The sequence below is a fragment of the Doryrhamphus excisus genome, chromosome 18 (assembly GCF_030265055.1).
Source record: "Doryrhamphus excisus isolate RoL2022-K1 chromosome 18, RoL_Dexc_1.0, whole genome shotgun sequence".
In the NCBI taxonomy this organism is placed as follows: Eukaryota; Metazoa; Chordata; class Actinopteri; order Syngnathiformes; family Syngnathidae; genus Doryrhamphus; species Doryrhamphus excisus.
In genome coordinates this window covers 10,930,038-10,951,994 of record NC_080483.1, presented here as the reverse complement: position 1 = coordinate 10,951,994, position 21,957 = coordinate 10,930,038, and the positions used below count along the sequence as shown (strand labels likewise).

Sequence of the window (21,957 nt, the reverse complement as noted above, 5' to 3'; positions counted from 1 at the left end):
TATAAAGAGAATTCACTTGTTCCAGCCTTAAACTGGTATTCTTTGGATGCTCACTAAGCTGAAGTCTCGCAAGATGTGCTGAAATCTCACAAGTTTTGTAAGACTTCAACATTCAATTTTAGAACATTTTCCATTAAATATTTGCTCCAATTCCAAGCGGTATGACTCCTGAGCCATTTGAGCTCCAGGTTGGTTAACTTTTAGTTGCATTGCAAATAATGTAAAGTGAATTGATTGGTTCCAGACTCAAACAGGTATTCTTCTTTGGATGCTTGCTGAAGTCTACCAAGATGTGCTGAAATCTAACACGTGATTTAATTTTTGTTTGACTTTTAAGGCATATTTTTCTGAAAACTTGGTCGGAATTCCAAATCATGCCACTTTTAGATGTTTTTTTGGATATTCCCATGTGTGACATCAAATGGTAGAGTCAAATAACAGCAGCGTATAAATGATAAGTGATTTGATAACCATTGTAGCACTTGGTTAAATTTTTTAATACCGTATGACTTAAAAAGATTGTAGAAAAGCTATAATTTATGCATTCTGAACAGTTCATTCAGTGGGTGAGTGTGATTACCAAAGACACTCCACTTTAACACTTATGCTGACTCAGACTCCACTTCTGTAGTATGCCCTACGCAGGTTTGGATGCCATGATGGTGAGCAGAATCCAGAAACCCTGCATTGTGAACATGTCCTCGGCACACTGCTCAGACATTACTTGCACCAAAGTTCCCGAAAACAAAGACAGGTACTGTATGTGTCAAAAATGTGTAATCATGATGATTTAGGCTACAGTCTATGAAAATGTATTAATTATGTCATTACTGAAAGTTTGCATTGTTTAAATACATAGTTAATTATCAATAGATGTATTATCATTTTGCATGTTGACAATTTGTTGTGTTCAGTAAATCATGCATTTTATCAACATGTACACACTATAACTGTATTTCATACTAAGCTCAGAGCTAGTGGATACTTCCAACGTCCAATGTTATATGCCTAGCCCCGCCCACCTCTTTTACTCATTTTCTGCTCCATGGATACTACACTCTGCTCCATTCATTTTTAGTGTATCATAATCCTATTGAGTTCTAGTGTCCTTTGTGATTACTCCCACATACCAATGACGTGTTGGCCCTCCAGCGACATGACAAATAAAGAGGTGTGTCCACATTGTTACTTGCATGCGTGCATGATTCCAATACTAGATCATATTTTCATACTGTGGCAATTTTAATGCTTCAGGAGGGTGTGGCCTAAAAGCAGAGGTGTGTATATATAGAACGTACACGTGAGACAAAGTACATCTCTTTGTTTTCCCCAAGTCTTGCAAGAGTTCCATCCTTTCGTCTTTCTCCAGAACAGATTTCAGCATGCAACAAGTCAACTTGGAAATTTCCGAGAATCTGGAACGACACCGGACAGATGGCTTCAGCGGCTCCAATGCTCTGGTGGTCCGAAGAGGAGAGCTGTTCAGAGTCAGCATGCAGCTGAAGGCTCGACCTTTTGACCCCCGCACAGACACTCTCAGGATCAAAATCATGCTCGGTAAAGACTCCCTTAAGCCCAGATAATGGTTTTACATTATTATACTGTAACAACTTTAACAAAACCTTTGTTAAGAAATATTCTTAGTCCAACCTCTTGTACCACTCTTCTATTATTGTATTGTAGTTAGGCATACATTACCACTTATGGTTTATTTTCTTATGATTTGTATATATTTGTTATTTACATTTTTCATTCTTAATATACAATAGTGGTAATTAATACTGCAAATTGAGTTACAAGTCACTATGAGTGACACAACAATAAAAATCACACATATATGAAAAGAAAAATATCAATCTCATCAGGCTGGTATTGAGACAATACTTATACTGACACCCTTGTTATCAATACTACCAATATTCGGGTTGATCACTTTCACATTTATATATTGTAAAGATATCTTAAATATCTAGAAAACACTAAATTAAATCAATTTGTAATGATAATAATCATGATATAAAGTGTTTTGCTTCTCTCCACAGGCCGCCTGTACGTGATCATGCCGGTCAATTTTTCCGCAAAGTTTTCTCTGTCCCGTTGGGCGGCCTTCATGGACTCTGAGAGCCTAAACCCGAACAACCTCTCAATATTCATCTCGGCTCCCTCCTCAGCCTCGGTGGGATGCTACAGATTTAAGCTGAGCGTGTTCACTCAAGACACGATGAAGGTTTGCGCTGTCGGCAAATTCATCCTGCTCTGCAACCCCTGGTGTCGTGGTGAGTGGGAGTAGCCAGAAAATGTTATTGGGGGTGCTTATTTATTTCACGCTTTTGTTTTTGTTGCATTTTAAACAAAATTCAGGCAATTTTTTGTGTACTTTTGTGTAGTGGTGTTATTAATAGTAGAAAAATATGCACATTTGCATCTTTTTTTCCAGATTTGCACCAATATTTAATAGGCAATTTAGAGGTGTGGGCATGCATAAACCGCTTTTCCTCACTTGGGTTGTGGGTGTATGCTGGAGCCTATCCCAGCTGACTTCGGGGTACAACCTGGACTGGTCGCCAGCCAATCACAGGGCACATATAGACAAACAACCATTCACACTCACATTCATACCTATGGACAATTTGGAGTCGCCAATTAACCTAGCATGTTTTTGGAATGTGAGAGGAACCCAGAGAAAACCCACGCATGCATGGGGAGAACATGCAAACTCCGCAGAAATATTATTATAGTTATAATTTTATAATATTTTATAATAGTTATAATTTTATAATAAAATATTATATATTCTATAATTATATAATATATGATAGTAGTTATAATATATAGTTATAATTTTATAATTTGTATTATAGTTATAATATATTATAATGCAGTAATAATAGTAATAATAATTAGATTATATATTATTATTATATAAAATGAAATGTGCATAGTAAAAATAAAATGCTTGCCAATATAATACAGTGGACATAAGGTGTATAAAAATGAGGTGTAAATGGCAAATCAACAAAAGTGTGTTGAATCCAGGTGATGCAGTCTACATTCCCTTTGAAGACCAGAGAGAGGAATACACCCAGAATGACTCCTGTTTGCTCTTCATGGGGACGTCCACAAACCTTGTGTCCAGACCGTGGTCTTTAGACCAGGTATGAAGGCCAAAAAATAAAAACATTGTGTAAGGAGTCACACTCACGTGCCACTTACACTTTCATTCTTTCATATCTCTCTTTGTAAAAGTTTGAACCCGACGTTCTGGAGGCGTGTCTCAACCTGCTGAATGTCAGCCCTCAGCACAAACACAATAGAAGGGCAGACTACCTGAACCGGAGCAACCCAGTCTACATCAGCCGAGTGGTGTCTGCCATGGTGAGAAACAAACACACCATGTACACTTTGAATCATTGGGACTGACACACACGTCACTGCAGCCCATAAAACCACAATGATGTCTTGGGAGAAACCTGGCAAGCAAACTGCTTTTTAAACTGTCAGCAAATCAACATTGGTTTGTTATTGACGTAAGAAACAGCCATTTATTTTCCTCACGTGTGCATTTTACATTGAATTACAAAGGAGTGATTCCAAACCAGCCAGAGAACTTCAGAAGAGGTGCAGCAGATTGAGGAAAAAAAAGGCCACTTTTTTTTTTTTTTATAAAACATGTTCAGCTAAGTTCATCGATAGTAAACAAAAAATAGATAGTATTTTAGAGTGGAGACAGAAAACACCAGAAAATAAGGTCCAGAAAATCAGTTTGTTAATGAGGGCGATTTACACATATAGTTAAAGGAGCTGCAACATTTTCACCAAAAAAATTATTTTACAAAATAAATCAGGTTTAATGCGGTTCTGTCAGCCGTTTCTCCCTGTCCTTCCCGAACTGTGTGAGACAGGAGAGGCCTTTGTCTCAAGTTGCCAAGGAAACAGAATAGTGGACTTTGGACTAATTGATTGTGATTCTATATTGACATATGACTATATTGACAGTTACTATGGTACCCATTATGTCATTGTATGGTCATATCACCTCGTACTTCGGTATGTGACAAAAAAACAAAAACAAAAAAATACAAAATAATAAAAAAATGTACAAAAAAAAATCTTAAATTATATTAGGAAAGCAGGAAGTGAACAAATGTAACAGTTACTGATTGTAAAAGTACCAGATGGAGGGGTAGGATTTAATAAGCTTTGCTTCTTCCTACTCCTTTTGGACATGTGATGCATTCAATTGTAATCTGATGCATGTTCAAATGAAATTAAACCATTACCATTCTACCTAGATCAACTGCGAGGACGACCGTGGAGTGCTGAAGGGCAACTGGTCAGGCGACTTCAGCGACGGAGTCCATCCATCCATGTGGACCGGGAGTGGTGACATCTTGAGGGGTTGGGCTCAGTCTGGTTACCACCCTGTCAAGTACGGCCAGTGCTGGGTGTATGCCGCCGTTATGTGCACGGGTGATTGTAACATCGATAATGACGACAGTATGGGCTCTAATTTCAGTGGAACTGCCGTGCGCCACGCCTATGTTGCAACAACGGGGTGTGGCCAGCGTACTTTGCAAATTTCATGAGCAGCGCAGTTTGGCGCAGCGCTGTGCACCCACGCCCAGGAGTAGAGAAGGTGTGAGAGGGTTTAACCAATCAAATGAACAACTCTCAAGTCAAGTCAAGTCAAGTCAAGTTTATTTATATAGCCCTTAATCACAAAAGAGCCTCAAAGGGCTTAACAAGCAGGCAACAGAAGAAGACAGACAATAGATGACAAACGACATCCCCTGATCTGAACCCCCATCAGGGCAAGGAAAAACTCAAAACCCATTAGGGAAAAAGAAACCTTGAGAAGGGACCGCAGATGGGGGAATCCCCCTTCTAGGATGACCAGGCTGCAATGGATGTGGAGAGGTTAACATGTGACAGTTAAATATAAACATAGAGTATAATAGTCCAGGTCCAAGATGTGATGCCATTAGGACAGTTGGGCAGCCACGGGTCTTGAGATGATCACTATCCCTCTGCTGCAGCGCCTCCAAGGTAGGCCACGACCGATGTCCAGTTTCGTCAAGGCAAACTTCCAAAACAGCCTCTCCTGGACCCCCCCCCCTCAGCCGGGGGGGGCGGTATGGGAGAGAGAAGGAGCGGCAGTCAAAACAGGCAGGGAATATTTTTAACTAAACGCTAAAGTATAGAAATGAGTCTTAAGTCGGGACTTGAACATTTCTACTGAGGTAGCAGCTCTAATATTAACAGGTAGATCATTCCACAACGTTGGGGCCCGAATGGAAAAGGCTCTAGAGCCCGCATACTTCTTTCTGGCTCTCGGGATAGTCAAAAGACCGGCGTGTTGTGAGCGTAGGTTTCTAGACGGAGCATAGGGTACAATTAGGTCCACCAGATAACAAGGTGCCAACCCGTGTAATATTTTGTAAACCAGAAGCAGTACCTTAAAGTCACATCTTAAATGAACTGGGAGCCAGTGCAGGTTGGCTAGTATTGGTGAAATATGGTCACACTTACGTGTCCTTGTAAGAAGTCGCGCTGCAGCATTTTGTACTAACTCCAAGCTTTTGAGACTCGCCATTGGAAGACCAGAAAGCAGTACATTACAGTAGTCAAGGCGAGACGTGACAAATGCATGGACTAGGGTCTCTGCATCAGAGGTGGATAGAATAGGTCGTATCTTCGCAATATTGCGAAGATGAAAAAATGCTATTTTAGTAACATTCTTAATGTGTTTATGAAAGGATAGAGTCGGGTCCAATATCACACCCAGATTTTTCACAGAGTCACTTTGGGAAATTATGCTATTATCAAAACTCAGAGTGGTGTCCTTAAACAGGCGGCTCTGTTTAGCAGGGCCGATGATCACCATCTCAGTTTTATCAGAGTTCAGGAGTAAAAAGTTACAGGACATCCAATGTTTAATATCAATGAGGCAAGCCTCCAAATTAGAGCAGTCCCGCGGGTCAGTTAACTTTAGTGGGACATATAGCTGAGTGTCATCAGCATAAGAGTGAAAGCTAATCTTATGTTTGCGAATGATGTCGCCAAGCGGCAACATGTAAATGTTAAACAAAAGAGGGCCGAGCACTGAACCTTGTGGAACTCCACAAGTGACACCACAGAACTCTGAAGTCATATCATCACAAACGACACGATGCGTCCGATCCTTAAGGTAGGATCTAAACCAAGAGAGTACCGGACCAGTAACACCAATATATGTTTGAAGGCGTTCCAGTAGGATAGAGTGATTGACAGTGTCGAAAGCAGCACTGAGATCAAGTAATAACAATATTGTAGATGTGTCACAGTCCATAGAAAGAAGAAGATCATTCGTCACTTTTGCAAGGGCTGATTCAGTGGAATGGTTTCTCCTGAAACCAGACTGAAAAGGTTCAAAAAGATCACCCAAAGCCATGTGGTCATTGAGCTGTTGTGCTACAATTCTTTCAAGGATCTTGGACAGAAATGGGAGGTTAGACACCGGCCTATAGTGGGAAATACTCCCGGGGTCGAGGGTTGGTTTCTTCAGCAGGGGTCGAATCACTGCAGTCTTGAAAGCTGCAGGCACAGTGCCAGATGAGAGTGATAGATTAAATATATTTAAGAGTGAGGGGGCTAGAATTGGGAACAGTTCTTTAACAAGTTTCCCAGGAAGCGGGTCAAGCAGACATGTTGTCTGCTTTGCTGTACTGACAAGTTTTGTAAGCTCGTCCAGAGATACTTCCTCAAAGTAGGAGAAACTAGTGGGACAGAGGCTGGAAGTAGTCCCAGCAGCGATCATGGCGGTTGACATGTTAAGCCCGTCTGGCGGTAGGGAGTACTTTATTTCCTTCCTGATGAGCTCAACTTTATTTGCGAAGAATCGCAAGAACTCATCGGCTGAGAAGGGGGAACTACTAGGAGAGGTCCTCTTCTGGGTTAGCAGTGCCACTGTGTCGAATAAGTATTTAGGGTTATTTTTATGGAGGTCAATTAGTCTAGAGAAATAGTTGTTTTTTGCCGCAACAAGAGCCTGTTTATATTTAGTCAGACTATCCCCCCATGCCTGTCGGAAGACCTCAAGTTTAGTTGCACGCCATCTGCGCTCCAATCTCCGACAAAATTGTTTCAGCCTTCGAGTTTCAGCTGTAAACCAAGGAGTAAGTCTTTTGACATGACACTTAAATCTCAAAGGTGCAACAGTATCAAGAGCTTTACATAACACCTTGTTGAAATCATTTGTAAGGTTGTCTATAGGACCCTTATAGGAAGGGAAAGAGGATACCACTGAGGGCAGTAACTCAGCAAGTGCAGTAGCAGTCGAAGAACTAATATTACGACTGCTAGAGCACTGGTTCCGGTCCAAGCGGTGGGATTGGGTCAAGATTTCAAATGTTATAAAATAATGGTCAGACACAGTGGTTACGTAAGGGAGGACTGTTACGTTGGAGGTCCTAATACCTCGAATTAAAACCAGATCCAGGGTATTACCACTGATATGGGTTGGCTCATTAATTAATTGAACAAAATCAAAGGTATCGATTATTGTCTGAAAAGCCACACTAAGGGACTCTTCAGGAGAATTGACATGGATATTGAAATCACCCATGAGTACAATATTGTCTGCGTGGGTTACCAGGTCTGCAATAAATTCAGAAAATTCATCCAAGAAGCCCGAGTACGGACCAGGAGGACGATAGAGAAGTGCTAGATAAAATGGTAATGATGCGGTCGATCGCAAAACGAGGACCTCAAAAGTTTTAATTTCAGATTTTGACCAAGTGCTGAGGTTAAGAGCAGATTCATGGATGAGAGCAACACCCCCACCTTTCCTATTAGGACGTGAGACCTGAGAACTCAAAAAATTAGGTGGAGACGCCTCATTAAGGGATATAAATTCGTTTGGTTTTAACCAGGTCTCGCAAAGACCCATTATGTTGAGATTATGATCTCTTATCAGATCATTAATGAGCACAGCCTTTGAGGAGAGCGATCTAATATTCATAAGACCAATTTTCGTAAAGGTTGGCTGACTGAGGCTGTTCACTCCCAAAGAATTAATAGTAGTAATATTAACAAGATTGCTCCGTCTAGAACCCATGCCATATTTTGACTTGTTGTACACACGATAAGAAGTCAAGACCATAGGGGTCTGATAGTTGTTTGTTGAATCATCACTAGTACAAGAGGGAGGTTCAAGTTTATCACGAGGCCCTACCTCAGTAGAAGGCAAGACAGACTGTGGTGCATTTATGGGTTGTGAATCTGTATGCATAGTATGTTGCTTTATTCTACAGAAAGGGCTATGTGTATTGTTCAAGTCCGGCATAGCGCCAGTTAGCCATAACCTTACAGACTCCACACCCGTTCTAACAGGCTCGCTAATCACCTGTCCCCCGGCTTGTTCTAGTGCAGGAAGTCATGTGGGACTTAAACAGTAATCTATATTTCTGGAAAGGGTAAGAGCACCTTCCCTATTAGGGTGAAGGCCATCTCTACCAAACAGTCGGGGGTTCCTCCAGAAGGAAGGCCAGTTATCTACAAACTGAAATCCCTGTTCATTGCTTTAAAATGTGCCGGACTGGACTGCTCATCAGAGGCCACCATGTGCGTCGTTCACCACATACGCCACACTAGTCCAACCATCTTGCTTATTTTCCACCAGCATTCCTGCTCCACATTGCCAAATAGGAGAACCTTTGATGGTATATTTGCTGTATCTCCTCCTAATCCCCCTTGAGAAAAAAATTATAGTAAAAAAATATATTCTATAGCCATATTTTAACAGCCAACTTTACATTAATTGTTGTTTTTAGTTGTTGTTAATTATTAGTTATCCACTGCGTCACTTTGGCGATCTGGTGCGCATCCAGCACAACCACGGAGATGCGAGTGGAATTGTCTTTTCACTTCTCAACACAAATGTTGATTTTGGGGGGACAAGCCATTTGTTTAGTGAGGCATTGTCCCCCACCCCGTCCCAGTATAGAGTCCGTCCCTTTCAACTGCCGTAAGTTCGCATTATGCGTGACGTCTCAGATGTGATGGGACAATTAAAAAAAAAAATAAAAATACACACTGGTTCATTAAATTACATTAAATAGTAGTTGCTGTCACTCTGAATAATCTGCCTGTGACACTGTGCGCCTGCCAGCCAAATTACCATTATGCAGGCTGCGCTTCACCTGCGCCCCAAGAAACCAAGTCAGAGCTGGTGCGCTTTCTCCGCACTTTTGGGAGGCTGTTTTTTCACGAAATCGTCACTGCGCCAAGCTGAAAATGTGGACACCTCCCCTGGTGCGCCACGTTACGCCACCTCACACTGCGTCACGAAATTAGAGCCCTGTAAGTTTCTGCCATTTGATAGAAAGATTAACACACCCCTCCCCTTCCTCTCTCTTTTTGATTTTGCAATCACACCTTCAGTCATGCGAGTCCTTGGCATTCCTTGTCGTATCGTCACCAACTTCAACTCGGCTCACGACACCAATGGTAACCTGGTAATTGAGGAGTTCTACAGCGAAACAGGCCAGAAGCTGAAGAGCACCAAAGACTCCATTTGGTCAGTAGGAAGTGATGGGAAGGAACCAGTAGCCTCCTTTATACAGACATAATAGGGAATATGTTGGGTCAAGGTTATTTTTAGGGTTATTTAAGGAGTGGGGTTTGACTTTGGGATTAAGATTAAGGGTTAGATTTAGGGTTAGTGTTAAGGTTTCAGATTTGGGTACGGGTTTGAGGTTAATCTTGTAATTTGGTACCACAAAACATACATTTTTTGTGTTCTTTACAGTTTAAACTAACGTAAAAATAACTAAACCACTATATGGTGGAAATGGAGCTTGAATGGTGGGTTACCTTCCCACTGGTAGGGTTATTGTTATGGTTTCATTTTTTCCGAACATACATACATCTTACAGTGAATGCTTCATGTTATAATTCACAATTTCACATGTCCGAAAAGGAGTAGAAAGAAGCAGAATTTTTTAAAATCCTACCGGCTCCCGAACATATATTACATCAATTATATGTTCAGATTAGGAGTTGTCATTCGGGGTTTGGGGTTAGGATTTAGGGTTTGATCTCACTGCACCCCTTTGGTGGAAACAAGACTACCTGGCACTCTCTTGTTGGGATACCAACCTTAGTGGAAGCTAGACACTGCAGGTCAGTTCTCGCAGTTATCCTCATTGTCTGATTGTTACATATTGACACCCCAAAACAGGAACTTCCACGTCTGGGTGGAGTGTTGGATGACACGGCAAGATTTGGGAGGTGGCATGGACGGCTGGCAGGTTCTAGATCCCACCCCTCAGGAGAGAAGCAGGGGTTTGTCTTGCTTCTTATCTTGTTTTTATCCCTATCATCTCCCTAAAATAAACCATCCTATTTGTGCTTTTCCAGGGGTGTTCTGCTGCGGTCCTGCGCCCACCAAGGCCATCAAGGAGCGACGCATGGATCTCTTCTATGATATTCCCTTTGTGTATGCCGAGGTGAATGCCGATGTCCACACGTTGGTGATGAGCCAGGGTCGGGTGGTGAGCCGCAGTGTGGACACAGACAGGGTGGGACCGCTCATCTGTACTAAAGCGGTGGGCCTCCCCAGACTGCAGAACATCACCAGAGACTATAAACATATAAAAAGTATGAGATATGACTTTTAACAGATGTTTGCGTTCAGGTATAAACATGTCTTTGTCTTCTAAAACAGGCCTGACGTCAACAGTGTCATCAAACAGGTCCTCTACGTCCGAGACCTCAACGCTAAGGAGGGGAACAAGTAAGAGCCTTCACCTCAAAGTCATCATCTGCTTAAAGATCTCCTCTCTGGATGCTCTTTCTCCTTTCCACAGAGAGGATGGCTGCCTTTCTGACGCTGGATAAAACCCCTGTGGCCGGGGCAACCCTCCTCTTCACTTTGAAGGTCATCAACAGGCAAAGCGTGGCTAAGATGATAAAGGTCCACCTCAATGCTCAAACCAAAGAGTACAACCACAGCCCCTCGGAGACTTTCTGGGAGGCCCACTGTAAGATCCAGTTGGCACCCTTGGAAGGTAAGCCAATACAGTCATTAGTTATTACAATGGAACATCAGTGGTTAAACACAATTGGTGGAAATGAGGCAGCTATTTATTTTTATTTTTATTTTTATTTTTATTTTTATTTTTATTTTTATTTTTATTTTTATTTTTATTTTTATTTTTATTTTTATTTTTATTTTTATTTTTATTTTTATTTTTATTTTTATTTTTATTTTTATTTTTATTTTTATTTTTATTTTTATTTTTATTTTTATTTTTATTTTTATTTTTATTTTTATTTTTATTTTTATTTTTATTTTTATTTTTATTTTTATTTTTATTTTTATTTTTATTTTTATTAAGGTATGAGATATTCCTGCCAGGGAGGGTACCAAAGAAGTTTAGGGGAGGCGCAAGGGGAGTGCTGAGCTTGTAAAAACAAAACAAAACAGTAAATAAGACATCAAATAAAACTAAAATAATGTAAAATTATTTGAAGACACCATTTTTGTTTTCATTTTTGGCTCTTTCGTCAAGACCGTATCAAGTCCTTATGTATGTTGGTTTAGTCAAGGTCCTGAAGCAGCAGATCCTCCCGCCCCAATACGAGGACCTGGTGGGGGATGACTTAGTCAACCTGGCAGCAGTTGTGGAGGACATGGTCAGTCAGGAACGCGTGCTGGCTTTCGAGGAGTTCAACATCGCCAGTCCGCAGCTTGTCATCAAGGTATAACGTAGCCGAGTACACACACGGGACACAACATTAGGTACACCCGCACAATGGAAAGCTCTGCCTTTTATAAAGATAGGAAGTATTCATTTTACAAAATGTTAATAATAGTTTGAGTGTACATATTTGTATTTATTTAATATTAATTTATTTAAGTCAAGGCATTATTTGTGGTTGCAGCTCCTGTTCTGGAGTGCCGGGCTACACCCAATGAAGTGGATGAGTGTATATCTAGCGTTCATTCTAATGATGGTCATGCGTTTCTCACTCAGATTGAAGACGAAGAGAACGTGGTGTTGAACAAAGAGCAGGCAGCCAGCGTGACCTTTGCCAACCCCTTTTCTCATCCTGTAAGCGGCCTGCTGAACGTGTCCGGAGGCGGCCTCGTCAAAGGTCATGCTAACTTCAGGTAAAAAAGTTCACATTTCCTCATTCTTTCAGCTTGGATGTGGCGATAAATAAGAATACACCCTGTCTAGACTTCAAGGAAGTGAAGCCACACATGTGATTATTACTAATCTATTGTTCTGCTTCCATAGAGTTTGAGTTGAGTAGAGTTTAATAGCGCTTCTCCTTACCTGCAGGATGTTTCCGTTACGTCCAGGAGAAATAGGAGAGCAACGCATCAACTTCCTCCCCAGCAAAACGGGAACAAAGATGCTTCAGGCTTCCCTTGTGCTCTCTAATAAGACCACCGTTAGGGGATTCAAGATGGTGACCGTCCGCCGTGTTTAGGCCTCACTTTTTCTGATTGTCCCTTTCAAATGTGAATTTACAACTTGTACATGTGAAACTGAGCTTTATGATTGCCTCAAAGTGATATTTTGATTCAGAATTAAACATTTGTGAAAAATAACCTTTGCTTACAAGACAATTTTCTCCCACCCACATGTGTAATATGTCTTTTTTTTCAGTTAAACAAAATAACATACAACACTAAAATCTCTATTAACCTAATAAATGGATAATTTTTCGATAGTTATTACCCAATATAAAAATGTACAACTGAGACATTGCACTACAAGTGAAAAGAAAGGCCTCCTCAATGCAATTAACTTATTCTTTATTAAGTCTATTTTAACCGTCTGTCAAAAGAAAGTGTCCATAAAGCATTATATACAAATCATAGCAAAGATGACAGGCAGTGTAATCATAGCACATGCACAAACGTAAAGAGTCTCATCTCATTTACATAATAACAGGTTAAAAGAAGGGGTTAAAACACACAGCATTTACATCCCATAATGACAAGGCCATAATTTCCAACAATAAATAGCTCACATTTAAACTGGTGAAATACAATCAAGAGTATTTTTAATAGCCTCTAACTATGACGAACCAATCTGTTAAAACGTGGAAATGTTGTTTTGATGAGTAAAGCCGTTGCAGAGCAAATGAAAAACATTTTTGTGCACAAGAAAAGATGAGCTGAAGGTATTAACAAAGATTCATGGTAATTCCCAGGTGTTTGGTCCTTTTTTTTGTGCCGCAACTTGTTTTGGTCTTTCCTGCGTTATGCAGCGTCTCCTAGCAACCAATGAACTTCCTGTGGTTCTCTCCACTGACTCCGAATCAGTCTTTAATGGGCCCTCCAAGGGTGCCTTCGTTCAAGCGTTCAAGTGGTGATCCAGGTGGAGGTGTCGCCCTCTAGAGGTAGTCCAACTCCAGTGCGTGGCTCAGAGCTTCCAGGTCTGCCCGGCAGGACACCCTCCAGAACGGCATGTTCTTCTGAGAAAACGGTAAGAAAAGTCATCTTAAATGCAACTGGGAAAAAAATAATAATTGGTGTATTAGCTTGGCTTCCGCTTATACTTATTGTAGTTATATCCTTGTGTGAAAATTTATTTTCTATCCATTCATGAGTTCAGCAAAACTAACTTGATACGACTACTACACTTTAGTGGCATTTTTAGACGTTACACGAATAAAAAGTACTCAAGCCAAAATAAGTATGCGAATCAAAAGGTCCGCTGTGGCGACTCCGAAAGCTGAAAGAAACAAACAAAACGAAAGAGTAGCTATATTTCTTATGTTTTGGACGCCATGTTTATGGAATCTTTTGCGCATGCTCAATGTTTTTTTTCTACTTCCTTGTCTGTGCCACCCGCTACTTACAGCGCCCCCTACACACTGGGCATATTAACTACACCGTTTAGACTCGTTTGCAAAAGCAAAGTTGTTCTCAACTAAAAAGTACCGTGTGTCACTTTGCTGAAAAAACAATTTAATTACTAGTAAAAATATCCAAGTACGATTACAAAAAATGATACATTTGCACACTGAAGTTATCAAGATGGTTAATTACACATTTGTTGATTTTCAGTTCAAGTTTGTTGCCCATTATTATTTTTTTTTTTACAATTTTATTATTCAACAACGGATAAGATTTAAAATATTCAAGAGCATAATATTAGTTAAAAGATACCATACTTGAGTACTACAGATGCAGACAAAAAAACCTTAAAAAACAAAACAAAGTGACTAATAGTACAACAACAGTTGCCTCTAAAAGCACCAGTGCAGTATAATCCATGTGACACAGCTACTGTATGTTACTCTTTAAGTTACCTTCTTCGCCACTGTCTCCTCTTCGGCTCCATCACCAACCACCACGTAGACGGCTCTTCTACCGAACCTCTGAGAGACACGCTCGAAGCAGCTCTCTTTGCCTGCCAACGTCAACATTGACCATTTTTAACATAAGACTTATTATAATGACGGAAGAGATTCATTATGAGGGGTGTCTTCCTCTGCACTATTTACCGATTTTGGTGGCGCTGTATATGTTCTCTATGGGAAAGGCTGCTCCCAGACCATACAGAAGGACTTTGGAAAGAGCTGGGATGAGCTGGGTGGTGGTCACCAACACATTTACACAGTTGGGCCTGAGAAAAGATAAAAAACGTTAAGCAACATTTGCTAATCACGATCACAAAATACAAACATTGATTTATTAATTTGATAACATGTGACAACATGACGGCTTAAACTCAATACTCAAATGGAAAGAGCCGCTAGTGTCTCTCATCATCCCCGGCTGTGGCTGTAGGCAACATACTGATACCAAGTGCAAAAACTTTGAGGTATCATTTTATCATTAGCCTCTTTAGCGTACGTTTTACGAAATAGCTAACCTGGTGCTGATGAGGGCCAGAGCTTTGAGAGCTTGTGTCAGCCACAAGTCGGTGAGAACCTCCATTTCCCTCCTCAGCTGCAGCCACTCCTCCCTCTTAGGGCTGCCTAGCAAGCCTGTCCACCAGGGGGCAGCAAAAGCATTATAAACATGTACATTTGTGTGTAAACAAGTATACTGCCACTTTAAGGCAATAGCCAAATTTGCAGCTTACCCCCAACATTATTCTTGTAAGTGTTGTAAATCTCCTTGACCCGCCGGTATCGGAACGCTAGCTTCCTCATCCAGTCCACACCCCCGTGGACCCCCGAGCCCAGGCACAATGAGCCGGCACCCGCTGGGCTCTGGAAGCCATCAGTCCCGAAATTGTACGTGCTGCAGGCATCAAAATTACAGGTTATGAATTTTTTTCTACCGAGGACCACATACTGGAAAAATCACAGGATGGAGTGGCCTTTTTGACATTTATGACAAAGCTTTGTGTTTTTATTATTATTATTATTAATTTTATATCAACAATGTTTAGCAGACTATTAAAAACAAGGCACTTAAAGTGCAATTTCCAAGCTTTATACAGGTTTACATTATCCTGTTACAGGTAGTACTGCATGGAGGATAAATGCATACATTGGAAGCTCTGCCAGAAAAAAAAATCATAAAAATAAACAGTACTTATCTAGAATGAGACTAAAATGTATGGAAAGAGGGGTACCTTAAGTCCTGTCCATTGTCGTCTGATGCCACGTCGTCGATATGAACCTGGTCACATTCCTGAAAATTGAAAAAAAAGAAAAGAAATTTGTTGAAAAAAATTATATCTAATCACAAAAAGGTGGAATCGAACTTGGGTTTTCTAGCTGTGTGACCTGCGTACTATCGACTCAAGCACCATGCAGCCCCAGAATTCCACCATTCATTCATTTTCTTATCCTCATGAGGGTCGCAGGGAGTGCTGGAGCCTATCCCAGCTGTCTTCGGGCGAGAGGCGGGATACACCCTGGACTGGTCGCCAGCCAATCACAGTGCACATATAGACAAACAACCATTCACACTCACATTCATACCTATGGACAATTTGGAGTCGCCAATTAACCTAGCATGTTTTTGGAATGTGGGAGGAAACCGGAGTACCCGGAGAAAACCCACGCATGCACGGGGAGAACATGCAAACTCCACACATAGATGGCCGAGGGTGGAATCGAACTCAGGTCTCTTAGCAGTGTGGCCTGCGCACTAACCACTTGTCCACCATGCAGCCCCAGATTTCCACCAATTTAATTGAATACAAAATAAAACAAAATTTTTGATTCACTTGAACTTAATTCGATTTTGCAGGAGTACCTAATAAAACAGAGTGTACATACATTTCCAATTTGTAATAATGAAAAAAATAGATTTTAAAAATCTACTTAATTATGAGAAAAGTATCATAAAGCTGCGCCAAAACAGAAGCTAATGTAAATGTCAGCGGAGTAGCCACTAAGTGAAGTAGCCCTTAATAAGTTAGCTCTGGTGGTGGTGACAAGGTTAATAACAGCCCTCAGCTTGTGACATGGCAAGGACAAGATAATTGCACCTCTACACTTTACCGCCTACCAACCCACCGACTGCTTAAGAGATTTACTGAGGCCTGAAAACAAAAGCTGGAATAGACGTAAAAGAAAAAGAAAGACGGGATCTGCAAATGGCTTTGTTGGCTGCTTTCCCTCCCTTCCATGCTCCTCCGCCCACTCGACATTGTTCCTGTCAGACAAACTCTTCTTTCTCTCTCTATAATCTGTTCCCTTTCAACACACACACACACACACACACACACACACATTCTTCACTCACTATGCAGTTTAATAATTCTCCACTTTTTTCCTATACCTGTGCTATGCATTACGTAATGATCACTTTTTCCATTCCATTATGGAGTTAAATTAATGCAAGTTGTAGTAGTTTTAGTATAGTATTAATCCCAATATATTATCATAATAATATACAGTATATCATGGATATGGCCACTTTCAGAAACCCATCTAGTGTTTTGTCTAATATGATGAAACTATTTTTCACGGGTACTCCAAAAACATGCTAGGTTAATTGGCAACTCCAAATGGTTGTTAAAAAATAATGTTAAAAACTGTATTTAAGTTGGTTTTCTATGCTTTGACTATGAAAATATTCCATATCGAAATAAGGAATCCTACTGCGGGAAAATTCACTTATCGCTGTTGGGTCTGGAACCAATTAACCATGAAAAACAAGGGATTTTTTTTCATAGAAGAAAATGTATGGGGCTGCACGGCGGTCGAGTGGTTAGCGCGCAGACCTCACAACTAGGAGACAAGTGCTCAATTCCACCCTCTGCATCATCTCTGTGCATGCGTGGGTTTTCTCCGGGTACTCTGGTTTCCTCCCACATTCCAAAAACATGCTAGGTTGCTAGGTAGGTGGGAGGAAACCGGAGTACCCGGAGAAAACCCACGCATGCACGGGGAGAACATGCAAACTCCACACAGAGATGCCCGAGGGTGGAATTGAACCCTGGTCTCCTAGCTGTGAGGTCTGTGCACTAACCCCTAGACCACCGTGCCGCCCGCTAGGTTAATTAGCGACTCCAAATTGTCCATAGGTATGAATGTGAGTGTGAATGGTTGTTTGTCTATATGTGCCCTGTGATTGGCTGGTGACCAGTCCAGGGTGAACCCCGTGACCCCAGTGAGGATAAGCGGCATAGAAAAATGGATGGATGGATGATTTCCCATGATGCTTAGATGCTTTGAGAAGTAGTGAGGTGGATGAGTGAAGTGGAAGCCAATATAGCATAATCAACTCTGACACATCTTAAAGGGATACTGCACTTTTTAGGAATATTGTTCATTCTCTTTTCTATGAGTGTACGTATGTAAAAACAGCTACAAATCGGCAGGTAATTCATGCATGTAATCGTACACACCTATTCCATTGAGAAAGCTTGTTATTAAATCACCTCCAAAAATCAACATTTTATAGTTTTATATACACTACATGCTAAGACCATGTATTAACATGTACATTTGTGATAACATGTAATGCTCACAGTATTTTGCTGTGTTTTGGTTATTTTAAGCATTTGGATAGGCTGGACTACTGGCTGATGAAAAGCTGGAGCTCAAACTTAATGGCTAATTTGCCTCGAGAACAAGAGCGACAACGAAAGCAAGAGAGAGAGAGACTGACAAAGTGTGTGATGAAGGAATTATGAGGCCGTAGCATTTGTGATGCTAAATAAGACTTTTCTGGTAGGCTACTGTTTAACTAGCCATGTTACGCGCACTGTTGAAATGATTGATGATTGATTTAATCAAAAGTTAAAAAAATATTTTTGTGTATTTTTTGTGTGTGTATTTTTGTGTATATTTTTGTGTAATGAGAACACCTGCGGTTTAAATGACAGAGGGAGATACTTCCCATCTTGTGGGGTTTATTAAACTACATCGGGAGGTTGCCTACTGCCACAGCTGTTAATGGCAATGTTTTTCTCCCTTTGTCTAAAATATGATAACATATTATCATTATATTATCATACTATGTCAGCATATGACCTCCCAAAGCCTGCACTACAGTCTGTATGTTGTATAATATTATGACGGACGCAAGCTACACTCACCTCTAAATCATTGAAGAAGAGTCGCGAGTCTGCCAGATTGAAGATCATCTCCTCCATCCACAAACCAAGGGACACTGCTTTTGACGAGTCCTGTGCATGCAAACACAGAAATTCAAGTCATTTCAGGGACAATAAAAACAGTTTTAAGTCTAACGTTGATAACAACAGGCCAGAATAATCCCATCTCTTTCTTAAACACTTAATCAAAGATAACATCTTTGACAGACTGACTGCCTCGTAGGTCGCTGCTGTTCCAAAAACGTATCTCTCGGATCTAATTTAGGAACAACATCATTCATTTTGACAAATTTCCTGGCCTTGTCAGTGTGCAGCTGCGGGAATCTTCTCTCTTCCGCTGCAAAAGGCCGTCAACTGGAAGAACGTCAACAATTTGGAGTTTCAGTGAAAGGCAAGTGTGAATCTGCTTCTTGAACGCACCTCAGATTCTTATCTTCATCACACATACCAGAGAGAACATTAGGTACGCTCGTGCATTCTATAACTTTTCTGACTTATTAATTTAGCAGCCTTTGTGTTTTTGGAGTTGTAGTTTGCAGGGTTCTTAGTGTATCTTTGCAGTGTGAGCTGTTTCCTTTATTTTGGCCACTTTATGTGACTGAACAAGGTAACGAAATTGTTCTGCAATTCCACTGCAAACACCAGAGATAGATGTCTTTATAAGGCATGCTACTGTAATTATTAGATATGAAGAAAAGTGTATATATATATATATATATATATATATATATATATATATATATATATATATATATATATATATATATATATATATATATATATATATATATATATATATAATAATTATATATATATATAATGTATTGTTTCCAGGCATGATCATTATTATCTTTACAAAAGCATATTTAATTTAATTTAATTAGATTTAGTCTAAAGTCATATTTTCATATATATGTTTTTATTTTATGTTTAGATAAACATGAACATTATTTTTATTTCTTTTAAACTGGACATATGCATTGCTATCCTTGCATATTTTTTTTCCAATATACAGTATATAAAATATATATTTTTAAGTGTTAGCATTATTTTTTCAAAAGTATATTTTAGGCACAGGTGAATTTTTTTTGCTGTGTAGTAACAACCATTTTTATATTTATAAATTCAGAATTTGTGTTTTTTGTTCATTCTTATACAGTGTGAGCAATTGTATTTCTTTATTCATTTTTATCTTTAATTATGCATGGATATTAACTTTGCAAAAGCAAACTTTAAATTAAGCATGAGACCAAAATATAATGAATACTTTTTTTTGTTTATAAACTGGCAAATTGCACTTTAGGTTTGATCATTTTTCTTTTATTATGAATATGTGAATGTATTGTCAATATTAGGAATGTTGTGGAAGCATAGTTTTTTATACATTAATTTTATTCCAGGCTTCAGTAGATTTTTCATAAAGGCATAATTTTTTCTGTTTAAAAAATGTTTTGCTTAGTTCAAACCACTACATTTATTAACTCATATAAGAGTATAAATTTTATGATAGTTACCTTTGTTTATTTTTCCAGGTATGAACATTATTGTCTCTATAAAGCCATTGTTTTTACTCATTTTTACTCTTACTCTTTTTTATGTCTTTTTATGTCAGTTTTCTTCATAAAGTCATGATCTTCATTCCATTGCACAGGTGTACCAAATGTTTTGGTTGGTCAGTGTAAATAATCAGTTTTGTACCATGGACAAAAAATATAAGTTGTGTAAAAAAACTACTTGTTGCACGTATCATTAGAAATGCACTTAAACAGTGCTGTGTTGCACACACTTTACGTTTTCATGCCGTTCCCTTGTAAACAAACTACAAGAGCGAACATGCGGTGAAGTTTGTGTGGGCCGAGATTTTCCAAAAAGCAGGTGTGAGTCTGGAATTGTTTGGTTGCTCGTATGGGAGAGGCTGCAGGGTGTCAGCCAAAGGTGAAGATGGGATTAGGTTTGTCTAAATTGACAAGCAGAGTTGTCTCCGGACTTGCAGTGGCACAGACTGCGGGGGTAAATAATTACCCAATTACAAAATTGCACCTTGTGGTGATGACGAGGCAAAGATGGAATTGAAGGTGCAGGAGAACAAGGACGAAATGTCGAAGGAGGGGCCGAAGAACAATTGAATGGAAGGATGAAAAAAGATTAGGAAAGGGTTGTTCTTCTCGTCTAATCATTGGAATAATTATCACCTTCTCCTTAAAAGGGAACGCAGTACAAAAAAAGCCTCATTCTCACATAATCCGGAAGTTTTAAAACACAGAGTTCTCAGCTTATATGTGATGGGGCGGGGACGGTTGTTATGGGGAAGCGGGTTCCCACACAGTGGAGCGCTGCATGGTAGATGAGATCACGGAAGGCTTGGAGGCTTCCTGTGGAGCTGAAAGAGATGCTGACGACAACAGCACTCTTTCAACACACACGTTATGTGTTCTGACAGCGAAGGCCCGGGCTCTGAGCTTGGTATCAACCTGCCATGTGTTATGTGTTCTAACAAAATGTGTTGTTTGTTTGTTAGCTTTAAGCCACTTCCTGGTTCCTGGACAGTAGGACCGTACTTTTTTTTAATCTGGGGGAACACTTTCAATTGTAATTCAACCCACAAAAAGATGGGCTCACTTTCACTTTTTTGCACCAAATTTTGTGTAAATCGGTTGTTTTTCAAAGTTCTGCTTTTCTGCATTTTTTTCTTTTTTAGTCAGTTTTTGGGTTTTCACTCTGCCAGGTGCAAAACTTCTGAAGAAAGAGGAAGTATTTTACATAATTTCAGGACTGATTTTACCTTACTTTACCATCGTAAAGTATTTAAAAACTGGAGGTTTATTATCATTACCATCCGATCACAGAAAAATAGTAATCTGCATAACCAATTTTTCCACAAAAGAGTCATGGAATAGAGTCAATGGAACCGTTTCCCACCACACCACACTCCAAGCCGTATACACTCTCTTCTTAATTACCATAAATCCTGCAATTAATGCCTCTAACTTTGGCATTAACATCTGTGGCTGTAGGCAACCTCCTGATTTGTCTTTTTTTTTGTAACTCCACAAGATGCCTGTCGCTGCATGTGCACTATCATGAGTCGTTTATCTACCTCAGCATTCAGATGTTGTCCTGTTGTTTACAATGAATTATCAATGCTGAATATGAGATGCAACAATTAATCCATTGATCAATGGTTAATCAATAACTCAATTAATTGACAACTATCTTGGTAATTCTGATATGTTGCGGACCCAACCACTAACTGTGGGTGATTGCATCATATTAATGTGGTCCATCTATGGCCTAATGATTATTCCATTAACTGAAATAGCATACTCTAGAATAATTGACTAAAAAAATGATCACAATTGTATTTCTGCGTATATTTTTTGTCTAACTGTTTATTGTTTAATTGTTTAAGCTATTTGACAAACATTTC

At 39.8% G+C, this 21,957-nt stretch overlaps 2 protein-coding genes and 1 long non-coding RNA gene across 6 annotated transcripts in view; 2 read left to right on the top strand and 1 right to left on the bottom strand.

Annotated features, from left to right (window-relative positions):
* Positions 1–238: 238 nt before the first annotated feature.
* On the top strand, positions 239–12,587 carry tgm5l (transglutaminase 5, like). Of its 3 annotated transcripts, XM_058054918.1 has the most exons (15): positions 607–1,171; positions 1,255–1,277; positions 1,370–1,557; positions 2,043–2,276; positions 3,037–3,155; positions 3,247–3,375; positions 4,293–4,470; positions 9,421–9,556; positions 10,220–10,323; positions 10,399–10,638; positions 10,706–10,774; positions 10,848–11,048; positions 11,585–11,742; positions 12,018–12,154; positions 12,330–12,587. In XM_058054918.1, the coding sequence occupies exons 3-15, from the start codon at positions 1,383–1,385 to the stop codon at positions 12,478–12,480; spliced, it is 2,031 nt and encodes a 676-aa protein (XP_057910901.1). In that variant the 5' UTR covers positions 607–1,171; positions 1,255–1,277; positions 1,370–1,382; the 3' UTR covers positions 12,481–12,587. The 3 variants fall into 3 exon arrangements, with proteins under 3 accessions (XP_057910900.1, XP_057910901.1, XP_057910902.1); XM_058054917.1 differs by lacking the exon at positions 1,255–1,277 and having other exon boundaries at positions 239–754; XM_058054919.1 differs by lacking the exon at positions 1,255–1,277 and having other exon boundaries at positions 1,104–1,171.
* The window catches only part of eya2 (EYA transcriptional coactivator and phosphatase 2), a 27,635-nt gene continuing 17,954 nt past the window's right edge, over positions 12,277–21,957 (bottom strand). For both annotated transcript variants that reach the window (XM_058054921.1, XM_058054922.1), the window contains exons 10-16: positions 18,513–18,602; positions 15,591–15,649; positions 15,093–15,253; positions 14,880–14,994; positions 14,509–14,630; positions 14,314–14,414; positions 12,277–13,473 (exon numbers count right to left, since the gene is read on the bottom strand). In XM_058054921.1, coding sequence (XP_057910904.1) covers positions 13,393–13,473; positions 14,314–14,414; positions 14,509–14,630; positions 14,880–14,994; positions 15,093–15,253; positions 15,591–15,649; positions 18,513–18,602 — 729 coding nt within the window. In that variant the 3' untranslated portion in view covers positions 12,277–13,392. The remainder of the gene's footprint in view (positions 13,474–14,313; positions 14,415–14,508; positions 14,631–14,879; positions 14,995–15,092; positions 15,254–15,590; positions 15,650–18,512; positions 18,603–21,957) is intronic.
* LOC131106128 (uncharacterized) overlaps positions 13,291–21,957 on the top strand; it is an 18,977-nt gene continuing 10,310 nt past the window's right edge. Inside the window, exon 1 of the long non-coding RNA XR_009120053.1 lies at positions 13,291–13,484. This is a non-coding gene — a long non-coding RNA (uncharacterized LOC131106128). The remainder of the gene's footprint in view (positions 13,485–21,957) is intronic.

Excerpts from the sequence above, each read along its gene's own strand:
- tgm5l (XM_058054917.1), top strand. The coding sequence starts at position 633 with ATGCCCTACGCAGGTTTGGATGCCATGATGGTGAGCAGAATCCAGAAA. Across the intron at positions 9,557-10,219 it reads AGCACCAAAGACTCCATTTG|GAACTTCCACGTCTGGGTGG; the intron begins GTCAGTAGGAAG and ends ACCCCAAAACAG. Across the intron at positions 11,049-11,584 it reads CCAGTTGGCACCCTTGGAAG|TCAAGGTCCTGAAGCAGCAG; the intron begins GTAAGCCAATAC and ends ATGTTGGTTTAG.